We start from the raw sequence: 12876 nt of genomic DNA, 5'->3' as shown, positions 1-12876 counted from the left end.
TGACCTTTTCCACAAGGAAAGGCTGCATTAGAATAAATAGAAACAAATTCCAAATATTCTGGATGATATGATGTGGTTCAAATGTTTTCACAGCAATATAAGCAAGAGTCTCTTGAAGGCACTGATGCTCAACTGGCAACAATAAATTTCCAGGAATCCAATATAAGACTATTTCTTCCTTTAAATGCTAGTATCTTATATTTAAGATAAAATATTCACTAGATATATGTAAGTGCAGTACAGTATTTTTTATCATGGACTTCACCCCCCACCCACCCTGCAACTTGACGTCCTGGATTGAAAATCAATAAACTTGCTTCAGACTTTGTCACAATGTAACCACAGGCTAAGTTTAATAAACTCCATAAGTATTACTTTCTGGAAAAGAATACAAATTCACTTAAGTAGTATTATTCAGGGTATTTCCTTGGTAAATAAAGTAACTGGGTTTTGTGACAAAAATTCATCAAACTTATTTGTACAGTGGACTCCTCTTATATGGCCACCCGTTTTTCACCAGTAAGGTGGCCTTATTAAAAGTAATATTAATTAATGAAAGGTTCTTTTTCACTTAAGATTAAGACTTATTGCAAGTGAACATACATGTACATCGTTCAATAGTTCTTGATTCTTAAGCATGAAATGCAAGTGGGGTTTTGCTGGCATGTGCATTCCAAAACCACTAAAACACATAATTTAAATCTTGGTACAAATATTACTTGGCATTTAGAATCATCATCTTTCCACTTGCTCCATTTTCCCACTGCTGCTGCATATTCACCTTATCTGTTATGATGTTGTTTATTTGAGTCTTTCCAGCATCATATTTTTGGGCAAGAACTCCTGAACTCACCCCATTGCTGATGAGTAGAAAGACTTTTCCTGTTTTTTCTAAAGTAAAATTTTCCGTTTAAGTGATACATGTATGTTAAAATTTTGTTAAGATGCAGTTAAAACTTTTGTAGGGTAGACAAAATGCCTTGTTTATATAAAAAAGTAATACAAGTACTAGTTTTGGGTCTTTGTCTGGTACATGTTTTGTTCATGGTAAATGTCTTTTCCGTGTGAATCCAGAAAGCCTATATTTAGCTTATGTTGACCATTTTATGATATGACAATTATATTCAGTCACAATCATCAAGGACAAGAACTCAACAGCTGTGTGAGGCTCAAAACTCTATCACAACATTGTTAAACCCATCGCCTGTAAACATAAGTATTTATAGACAATGATATAATATTAAATCTGATGGTACCATATTATAATCGACCGTACAATGGCCAACATTTCTTTCAGTAACAATCCTGACATTGGGAAACAGACATTGGTGGAGATTATCAGACTACTTACCTTAGTGTATGAATTAAATATTGGTTCCCAACACAGATAACATGTGGCTGCATATAAGGGCTAAATTTAATGTTTTGGGGGCCTAAAATGCAGCATCAGATGGGTGGGCTCCTGTGGATGCAGACTCATCAGTGCCAAATGAACTGGCCATGAAGAGGAGGTGACCACTGATGTGGAGATCCCGAAATCAATTGGTTCATCTTTTTCAGAACTTCTTCACAAATGTGTTGATATGTTGTTGGTCAGATCTACACTATCTTCATTCAAAACCAATTACATGTATATATTCCAATAAGTATTGCAATGAAACCCCTTTGTTAATCCAATCATTCATGCATGAGGAACAGATACAAATTTCAAAGACAGCTATAGATCCTGGTTGGATACCAGATGAGCAACATTTCTCTAGAGCTAGTTACATACTGCATGGGACCAACTGGACACCATAACAAGTCTTCTAGGTATAATTCCATGCCAATATGACATTCATTCAGGAGAAGTAGCAATAACAAGATTTGCAAGACTGTTTGCAAGACTGTCATCATGGCAGCTATACTGGACATCTGAGGGAAACTCTGTTGTTTATTTAGTGTCAGATTGGTGTAATTTTCATTTAGGACCAACTACAAATCATAATAAATCTTTCAACAAAAATCCCATGTCAATTTGTCCATCCATTCAACATGGGTAATGCTAAAAAGATTTTCATGATGGGTACAATGGAAAGCATATTGGTGTCAAATCAGTACCATTTTCATTAAGACCAACTGGATGCCATGTGAGGTCATTTCAGTGCTCAAAGATAATTTTTTTCAGACACAGGTCCGGGAATGGTGACTCAAAAAAAATATATCACAAACCTGCAGTAAAATTCCACAAGTCCCAACTCCAATTCCATGTGTTTTTAACTACTTTTTGTTGCACAATGACGGAACTGCTGTACAATAAATGTGATTTTTTTGTTTTATTAAATTGACTAGTGTGTTTATTTAGATCTCAAAATATTTTACACAAAGCAATGTTTTCTTCAGGTCCTGATGTCAATCATTGTCCAGTTATCCTATGAAGGTCATATTTACTCACTACATCAGCACCTCTGACGTTATTTACAGGTGCTACCTTACATGTTTAAGCAGTATTGCACTACTTACTCAAGACTTTCGGGCCCTAGTGGCCGAGTGGTCTAAAGCGCTCTCCGTTACGGATCACTGCCATTTCACCTATCTGCGTGGGTTCGAGTCTCGGATTCGGCCAATGTGGGTATGTGAGAAAGCTTGTCAGTAGCTTCTCGTGGGTTGGTGGTTCTTTCCGTGGTTTTCCTGGGTTCATCCTCCACCATTAATACTGGCTGCCATGTATAGCCTATCACGTGCTGAAAAATGGCGTTAAACTCTACAACAACAACAAATCAAGACTTTCTGCTGATACAATTTTTGGTTTAGTATTTCCTTTCCATCTCACCACTACCAAAGGCTGACTTTTCATCAAAGACTCACAAACCATCACTGATCACTTTGTATCCATGTATTACTTTTAACACCTAAGAAAAGCCATCCCATATTTGGCCTAGACTCTCCAGGTTACACAGTAAGGTAATCAATTAATAGCTTGATGTTTACACATGTTTGCTTTCATTCTGTACCTCAAACATGTACCACTGAACTGGTCACAATGACTGTTAAAAAGTCTGGTCCACAATAGTGTGGTTCTTTTCTGTGTTTGCAATGACAGAACTTGTAATAATAGTCTTTTATAGTAATTATTATTATAACAAAATCTTAAATTTCAAAGCAGCAGATTTCAGAAGTAAAACAATATGTGTGATATAGGCCCGTGAAAACAGTATTTTGTGTCCTACTGCCAGTAGAATCAACTGTATGTTAAAGCCAAGTGAGGATTAATTTTTGTTTTGGTCATCCAGGTAATATGTTCCCCATTCATAATCTGCTTTGAACATAGATTTTGACATATGTTTGGTAAGTAGACAATCTCCACAAAAATAAAGGCAACATATTGGAAATAAATATAAATAAATTATTAGACCTCCAACAACTTCAGAATAAAATTTTATGCATTTTGTCAGTGCAATTTAAATATTCTCAAGCAAATTATTTCTTTCTTTATAAAAAAAAAAAGCCGGATGGACACTTCTCTTATAATAAAGGAGGGGATTAATCTGAAATTAGAGGGGTACTGGGAATCATGCTATCGGATCATTTGAGCACTTCATTTAGTGAAAATATTATTTCAATAACATCATCCATTGAGAGCTAGCAGTAACAAGATTTTCAAGATTGTTACCGTGATAGACATAATGGATTTCAAATCAGTGCCATTTTCACTGAGGCAAACTAGATACTCTAAGAAGTCTTTAGTAACAATTCTGTGCCAATATGACCATTCATTCAGAAGGAGTTTGTAATAACAATATTTTCAAGATGATCACTGTGAAAGCCAAAGTGGAAGTCAAATTGGCACCATTTTTATTTAGGACCAACTAGACATCATGATTAGTCTTTTAGTGAAAACCACATGTCAATATGATCATTCATTCAGGTAATTTGGTGATTACAAGAATTTCTAGATGGCTGCTCTAGTTGATGTAATGACGTCCATCTGGTAATTAAATATTAGCTTTTACATGTGTTTGTTTAATTTTTTACTTGAACCTTTTGAAACAAGAATTATAAATAATTTTATTTTGTTTCAATGCTTACATTTGATAAGGTATTCGATAGATGTAATTTTTACTGACTGCCTTAAATCGATATGTGAGGTAAGTAAGGATAAAGAGAAAATAGAGAAAAACCATAAGGTATTCAAACAATAATAATACTGAAAATGAAAGAAAAAATAACACAAAATAACAGTATATGAAAATTAAATTTAATACTTATTCAAATCCATCCTTCATTCGAGTACAACTATTGCTGAAATGTTTAAATCCTTGTGAAAGCACATTTCATTTTATCCATGCATTTTTAATCCAAACACTATTACTAATGAAACACTATGTGTATACACTAATTACAGCAGAGTATTAAAGCTCACACTTCACAGATTTTTTTGACAAACCCACTGTATCAACATCATGTCAAACAAGTCTTACGGTACCCAGAAATGCTTCTCAGGTAAATAATCCCCAAATTGCTGAATTAAATAAGCCCAGTTTTCTCAAAACCACTTATAATTAGGTCCGATCTTTCATTCATTGTCACGTGAGCTGCAATTATTGATTCAGCATGAATTGGCTCAATTAATGAGGTTGCAAGGTTTACTAATACCATGCACTGATCATCATCAGTAACATCTTTTTCCATAATGGCATCCATGATCTGTTTAGCATACCATTGTGGAAGTGTGACTTTAATTCTGCTTTGTACTCTTTATTTACCATCAAGTCTAGTGGCTGAAGTCGGTCTGTAGAAGAGGCAGGCCCAAACGTTAATTGCCTGGCAAGTGAGTGCCTGAGACGTGTTCGGAGCTTCTGATGGGTTAGGAAGTCCAGGAACCGACGGGGGTCTAAGTTGAATTTTACCACTCTTAAGCCAATGTGTTAATGCCATGATCGTCAGAAAGTACTGATGGTACAACTTGATGGACAGTGGTTTAAGTAAGAGATCATTCATATGTACTTTAATAATTGACTGGCCTAGTGTTGTTGGCTGCGTCGGCTTCCTTTGATGTTGAGCACTCAAACAAAACATGGCGAAAGTCATTAATCTTGACAGGTGTCTTATTTGCACTCATTGAGATGGACGTATTATTTTAGTGTTGTTGGCTGCGTCAGCTTGGACTGATGTTATTCACCTTGTCGAAAAGACAGTGTAATTATTTAACTTGTCGTTGTTGTGGGGTTTAACGCCATATTTTAGCACATGATAGGCTATGCATGGTGGCCAGTATTAATGGTGGAGGAAGAACCCAGAAAAACCCTGGGAAGAACCACCGACCCACGAGAAGCTACTGGCAAGCTTTCTCACATACCCACACTAGCCAAATCCTCAACTCGAACCCATGCAGACAGAGGTGAGATGGCAGTGATTCGTAACGGAGAGCGCTTTAGACCACTCGGCCACTCGGGGCCCCAATTACTGAACTTGCCAGGTCTTTGATTTGTGCTCATACAGGTGGCAGTATTGTTTTAAACATTTAAGTTACCGCTGTTTGTATCAGCATTGTTTTATTCTTTTGTATTCTTTATTTTGGGTATTTGTAGAGGTTAAACCATGAAATTAAAAACCTACTAATATGCAAACTTTGAAAGGCAAAACCACAAATTTAAGTACCCATGAAAATACCCTTTTTTTTCCTACAAAACCATGACAAATTTAGCCCAACGAAAATAAATTATACTACAGTATATCACAAATGAATATCAAATTCTCAAATTGCATATACTATGCCGAGATGCATTTATAATAATTAATTTGATTACCTTTTCATTCTGTAATCCATCTCTTGGACCAACTTCAACAATTTTGACAAAAGACGGAAGACCAGCTATCTAAAAAAGAAGAGACACACTTTTATCAGGCCTGCAGTATATTTGATTAGAAAAGACATGCATAAGTGGAAAGTAAATAATGCTAATAATTTAAGTTAATCTATGATGATGGCTAACTTGAGTTTCCACCTAGCAAGTTTGACCAAAGGTTACTGACAAATAACAAAATTGTATTTTGAGCGATAAGGATCAATTAAGAATAAAATATATGGAAATAAAAACAACAAATCCTATAGCGTATGTATCTTTGAAGTAATTCATTAATGTCTTTCACCTTTGAATCAGTCAAACCAATGTTTTCACTTACTATATATACTCCCACAGATGCTGAGTTCATCAAACTGCACTGATCCATATCTGCCATTACAAAATGCACTGTCAGATATGGGCCAAGGCAGACTGCAAGGAATAATAGTAGAACAAACAACATAGACCCTGATCTGCCAATGCTTTATGTTGTTTGCAGTTGAGCTTCATTTATACATGAGTATAGAGTAAAGCCTTTCTGGATAGACCACTACTATGAGAGACCACCTACTCTGAGAGACCAGAATCTCCATGCACATATTTATTGATTATATAGTGTTATGACCTGTTACGGGAGACCAACTGTCTTGAGAGACCATTATTTTTTGGCAGAAGGGGTGGTCTTTTAATACAGGTTCTAATGTATTACTTATTTCTACCTAGACAGAAAAGACATCAGATTATGACACTGATATGTAATTATTGTCTCTTATAATTTCAACAGAGAATATGATGCAAAGGATTAATTATTTTTTCTTGACAAAGAAGATAATTTTTTTTATACATATTGATGAATAATCATTTGTATAATAAAATTTCTTTATACAACCAAAAACTGAGCCCTTGAAAACCGCTGAATACATCTGCCAGTCAAATAACTATTCTGACTTCAGAACAAATGTAATAACAAGTTCCTCTGATTATTCCATATTTGCCATTTCATAATGTGAGATCTGGGTCTATCTCACTTACAGATGGACCTGACAGACCAGTAAGAAAATATGGCAGTCCCATGATAATCAGTTTTCATGAAATTCAGTCTTCTAAGTTTCACAGTGATTGGTACCTAGCATACTTGTAAGTAAACATAGATATGTTTATAAATACATAACTGATGAAACAAAGTCAGTTAAATGAGAGTTACGTTTCTTTAACACCGCGAAGCTATCTAATCATATTTGTCAACATTATTATGTTTTTATTAATTTCATTAAAACTTCAAGTGACTTCATCATTCCTTGGCTACTATCAACTTTAATAAAATGAAACGTATGTTAATAGAACTTGAAAACACGGCACTTGCTTGTGTTAAAATTGGATTCCATCAGGAAAAAGACACAAGTGTAAATATAGTCCGACTAAAATAATAAAACTTCAATTTGTGAAAATGTATTAATATGGGCTGGCAAGTGTGTGAGATATTCCTGAAATGTATAATCGAGTTCTCTTGTCAGTCGACCGGGAACACACTATACAATGCCATTTAATTTAGAGATAAGACATTGACACAAACAACATATCAGGGTTGATGTCTTATATTGTAGGACTAATCCATGCCATGCTCATCCAATGAGATATTTTCTTTTAAATGGTCACCTATTGTGCTTCAATTGTTTAAAGTATACTTAGAGTAATTCTGGATAAGACCTTGCAATTGTTTAAGGTGTATGTTAATGTGGTCATGTGGGTGCATTAAATTAAATATTAATTGGTGTTCTTAAAAATTAATACTAGAATGATTTCATCAAATTTAATTGAATCCTGATTGTTCCATGCTGTGCACCATAAATATCATAATTCCAGACAAAAATTACTGATCACTATGGAGTTAGGATTTTGAATCTGTCATAACAAATAGCTGGGCAGTGTAATTTGTTTTTCAACACTGTTATGTATTATTAATTTAATTGTTTGTTAGTTTTAAAATCTTTTTTTAAAAATATTTCATTACATGCTATTGTAATATAACATTGTTTGGTGTACTTGATCATGTCCTAAAATGAATTCATCTCTGCCTGACCTGATTGACCTTTTTCATTGTAAGCAACTAATACATAGCTAAATTATTCTCTCTTTGTATGGGCTTAATATCAAGATCATTATTAATCGAAAAGGTAAATATGTTTATCTAGTCCAAAGTGAATTATACATCATCCAGGTCATAGGTATGCAAACATCAGGATCATTATAGAAGGTTATTTTCCATTAGGTAATGGAAAACAAAAATTAGCAGACAAGTCCAATAAATTGGAGGCAATTATGTAACTTTGTATATATCTTCTGTATGGTATCTGATATCCTTTAAATATGTTGTTTCATACAAGTAAAGGACTAAAAAGATGGCTGTCAGTTCCGATTCATTTTAATTAAATTTTACATTATGCTAATTATCATTTTGAAGAAATGTTACATGTACAAGCTAAGAATAAAACTTACTGTATGTTACTCTTCTATCCCATTCAAAGTTGAACATCCATATAGGAGATGCATTTGCACACGACTTGTTCATGCAATCATACCTAGATTCACCCTGCATTAATAATAGTTCAATCCAATATCAATTTTCTTGACCTAGTGTAATGCCAAACTGCCATTGTAAAAGTCAACAGCAACTGATAATTTTCATCTGGTAATTTTATTAAGACAATTAACCTGTAGATCACTCAAAAATCATGACTGAATAAAGTTTGTTATAACCATATCATGATTAAATTTATAAACAAAATGAATTATATATGACCCGTGTGACTATAATATGCACTGACATGAACATGAGCAAAAATTGTTGCAAAAATACAACTGGGTGTTAATCACACCTGGCTGCTCTGTTGAAAGATATATGATCAAATTAGTACCCCATCCATGAATTAATTAGGGGTAATAATATTAGTACTAACAGGACACCACATAGCTATGCGCAGCCAAGGATAACTCTAATATGCTTTTGGAAATTAGCATTTGGCCCAGAGATCAGAACACCATACCCTGTGTTAAAGTAATAACGTCTTCATGGAATTATTGGTTTTTATGTTAAGTAAAAAAAAACAAATCTTGTGTATCTGACATTATTTTATTTGTATTGCATGTTTTAAGGAGAGTAAAGGTATTACAAAGTATTTAGATTGCATTTTATCCTCTTATTCAGCCAAATATTTGTTCTACACATACATTTATATAAAAAGCAACTATTTTTAAAGATATTTTTGAAAATTTGAGATCACGCACATTGCATTAAATTGAGTTTTGAATTAAGTGGGTCAGACATATAATCCAAACTGGAAGATGCACTGCCAGCATGACGAAAGTAGTAACGGTACTTAGCGACATCGTTCCCAAGACTCAAAAATATGTTACACTGCAAATTTATATAAATTTGTTGACTGAAAGATGCATACCATATAGCAAATTCATAACTTTTCAAACACCGGATATGAAATTTTTATAGGACTGATCATCAGCTTATGAACTGGACTGTTACTTTGGTGATATTCAGCACCAACCTACACAAATATGACTTAACCCTTCGCCATCTTCATGAAGTGTCATTAAGTATACATTTGCTTCTCAGTGTTTAGGAAAATATATCCATGAAATTGAAACAATGTAGAGTAATGTGCATTTTGCATTTTTGATTCACTCGGATTGTACTTATATTTTGGAGTAAATCAAAGTGACATGAATCCTAATTCAGATCAGAGGCAATTTGCTCCAATACCGTACATGGGAAAAAATTTAAATACGTTTTAAACATTATTTTTATTTACTCGAATAAATTCATTAATATCTTAACATTTATTTAGTTTAAGGTATTATAAAAAGTTTAAGGTATTATAAATAGATTTCTGCAAATTCCCGTTTGTTGAATAAGAAATGTCGATCTCTATAAAAAAAATTTGCGACCGATTTTTAGATTTCAAATTTTGACCAGCTCCTGGCGTAATATCTTAATGTTGGGAAAAGAAAAATATGGAATAATGAGACCATGATAAATGCAAAGAAGTTAACGTTAGAGCTTTAAAACGCGTTTTTCAAAATACCTTGTGCATACCGACACCGCATTTATTCTATCGAAATTTGGACTCACAGCCCGAAATTAGGATCTACTTGCTGTTTCATGTAAATCTTGGAACAAACATGGCATACCTTCTTGGAAAAATGTTAGGCAATACGTACATGTACTTGAGAATAATTCCTTAGTGTTCGTCTCACAAGAGAAAATGCTAGTCTTCTGGAGATAACTTGATTAAAAGATTTAGCAAACATTGCTGTATACAAGGTAGAAGCCATCTTGAATATATTGTTGACTTGTACAACAGTAGTGTTATAAATACCCTACTAACATATAACTTATGCTATTTGAGCGAATACCATTCTAAGACATTTAGGTTTAGACTAATCCTGCGAATACATAGTACAACTTAACAAAATATATGTAGATACAAAAATATATTTTTGGGCGTTATGTAAACGGAATAAAGAGATAAGGAGGCAAACTGAACTCTGATGTCAACATTTGTCATGGATGTAAAGCGTGAAATATTTTTGGGTCACCCATTTTAAAAGTTGTTTGTCATAGCTGTTTTGGTATGTTTTAATATGGAAAAATATAATAATCAGATGTGGACATTTTCGGTATGTACCTTTTAAAAGTGACTAACTGGACAGTAAAGATATTAAGAAATGGAAAAGCTATTTATCTTTTTTTTCTAGTGGGGGTGAGGATATGAAGTCATAATTTATTTGGGTAATTGGATCACAACTCGACTGCAGTAGTTGTCTTTGTAATTTCATAATGGAATAATTAGCTTTACAATTTCTACAGTATACATGTTTTATGGTGGACCAATTTTACAACTTAATAGCTTCGTTAAACATGCTGTACAACCCCCCCCCCAAAAAAAAACCCCAGCGTTTATTGTGGAATGGTAAACTGTGTTAATAGTAGTTTTTGTTGTTGTTGTTGTTACTAGACAGTTGTCTGCTTGTAAAAGCTATACCGTTCATTGGCTAAAATGGTTACGTAATTTTAGTGTTGTAGGTTTCATTTGATGTTGAGCCAGTATAGTGTTAACAATATTTTCTGGCAAGAGCCCATGTACTGTGACAACTGAGTGAAAATGGTGTAACTGATTTTACAATTTCGTTATATCAGTGTTTAATGGCGGATTTACTGGTTTTAAAACTTTCCTAATATCAATTATTTATTGTGGACTTATTGGCATCTTAAAAACCGTCTACAAAATCATGCTGTAGGCAAGTGTGAGAACATATTTAAGTGCTGTAAGGTAAACAGTGTTGGTAATACTTTTTGTTTCATTCTCGTCTTTTTACAGGTAAATGTTATGCCATTTATATAACAATGCAAGTTGTATTTTACATTACCTTCCTTGAGGTATTCAATTTGCATTCAACGCAAGCCATGAATTGAAACAAGGTGGATATCGTTTCCATCTAACTTTTACTTCCTGAAGTCAACGTGTGACAATTCACTTGTTGTAACCGAGGCATGTGCAAGGCTCATTTTAACATTTCTCCATTCATGTTGTCCACCTTATAGACATACTGATCATATATAAGTACTTGTCCAGTATTTTTTACATCCATATGTTGCTGTTATTCACTTTTCGTGATATTCTTGACATCTCAATGTAGGTTTTTACCTGTCTCGTGTAAATCTTTCTGGTGAAGCGGTTGAAGACGTTGCAATAAGTGTCCGTAATAAATGTTTCTCTTTCTGACAAAATCAGTTTTATCCATCACCAATCGTAATTCTTGTTTTAGCTGTGACATCTTGGTGAGAATAGGATTAGGAGATAAATATGGTGTCTCGTACCAACGATGGAGTTTTACCCATCGTGTTAAGGTAACTAACTTACTGTATGTCCTTCCGTAAAGTCCAAAGTAACAAGAGTGATATCTTTCCATAACAATGTGTCCTTTCTATCTTCTTTTTCCTCATCTCATGACCTTTTCTAAAAGAGGTCCATCAGTCGATTATATAAGTATGGGTAGAAAGTTTTGTCGTTGAATATTGTCTTATTTCGGATCATGCATAGTTTCTCTTTCACCGTTTGACGAGAAACGTTCCAATATTTTCCTAACCGCTTTTCTGTATCTTGGACAAAGGTACAGTTCCTTTTTAAAACGCTCAAACAACATTCAGATACGGTTTCTATTATTTATTTGGAGTTTTTTTTTTCTTATGCTACGTGTTTAGGCTCGAATAACCAGTAACGTAAGAAAGAGTGAAAACAACAAGTTTTGAAAAAATATAATAATTTATTTCCCTGGAAAAATTCTGTAAACATGAAGAACAAAATATGAATGTACGGTTTTAAGAATCAAATCCAAAAATAACCCAAGAATAATCCACAAATACAATTTTAGAAGTCGTAATAACAAAATGTTCTAATGATTTCCAGTTCGAGTCCCGACGAAGAATCCAAGCTGAAAGCTGATGACGTATGCTGTAACCTGAAGGGTTGAAGTCTACAGTTCCTTGTAGAAACAAGAAATATCACTCCGGTTTCGGAAATCTAAAGAAATGTTTATAAAAGCTGTCCTTGTTTAACAATTTCATATGAGCACACTATTTTCCAGGAAAACAAGAACCAATCCTTTTGAATCCAAGTTATTTGAAATAACTCCAAACAGCACAACATAGAACTTCAAGTGTAATATCCCAACCACTGAGACCATCTCTCCAAAACAAAGGTTATATCATATTCTAAAACGCAAAAGGGGGTCACGTGATCATGTTCCAGATCCTCGTCGAAATTATTTACTTGTTAAAGATCACGTACACCCAGTGTGGCCCTGACAGAAATCAATCATTTTACTCTAAGAAATAAAATTAAATTATTTACATCTTTAATCAGGAGTCCCATCATAAACTCGACAATAACCAATCATTTTAAAATGAAAATAAAATTTATTTTCGTGGTTGCTACTAATTTTGAAACAAGGCCAGGATCTAGGTCAACACCTGGTG

At 33.8% G+C, this 12876-nt stretch overlaps 1 protein-coding gene across 1 annotated transcript in view; it reads right to left on the bottom strand.

Moving 5' to 3' along the window:
- Positions 1-10182, bottom strand: part of LOC149784501 (hydroxymethylglutaryl-CoA lyase, mitochondrial-like) — a 50693-nt gene extending 40511 nt beyond the window's left edge. Inside the window, exons 1-2 of the mRNA XM_089932579.1 lie at positions 10059-10182; positions 5790-5858 (exon numbers count right to left, since the gene is read on the bottom strand). Coding sequence (XP_089788705.1) covers positions 5790-5858; positions 10059-10172 — 183 coding nt within the window. The 5' untranslated portion in view covers positions 10173-10182. The remainder of the gene's footprint in view (positions 1-5789; positions 5859-10058) is intronic.
- Positions 10183-12876: the final 2694 nt, after the last annotated feature.

Source organism: Sinohyriopsis cumingii, chromosome 14 (genome assembly GCF_028554795.1).
Source record: "Sinohyriopsis cumingii isolate HCF-2022 chromosome 14, ASM2855479v2, whole genome shotgun sequence".
NCBI lineage: Eukaryota > Metazoa > Mollusca > Bivalvia > Unionida > Unionidae > Sinohyriopsis > Sinohyriopsis cumingii.
The sequence above is the reverse complement of the archived record's forward strand: the minus strand, read 5'-3'. Positions and strand labels throughout refer to the sequence as shown.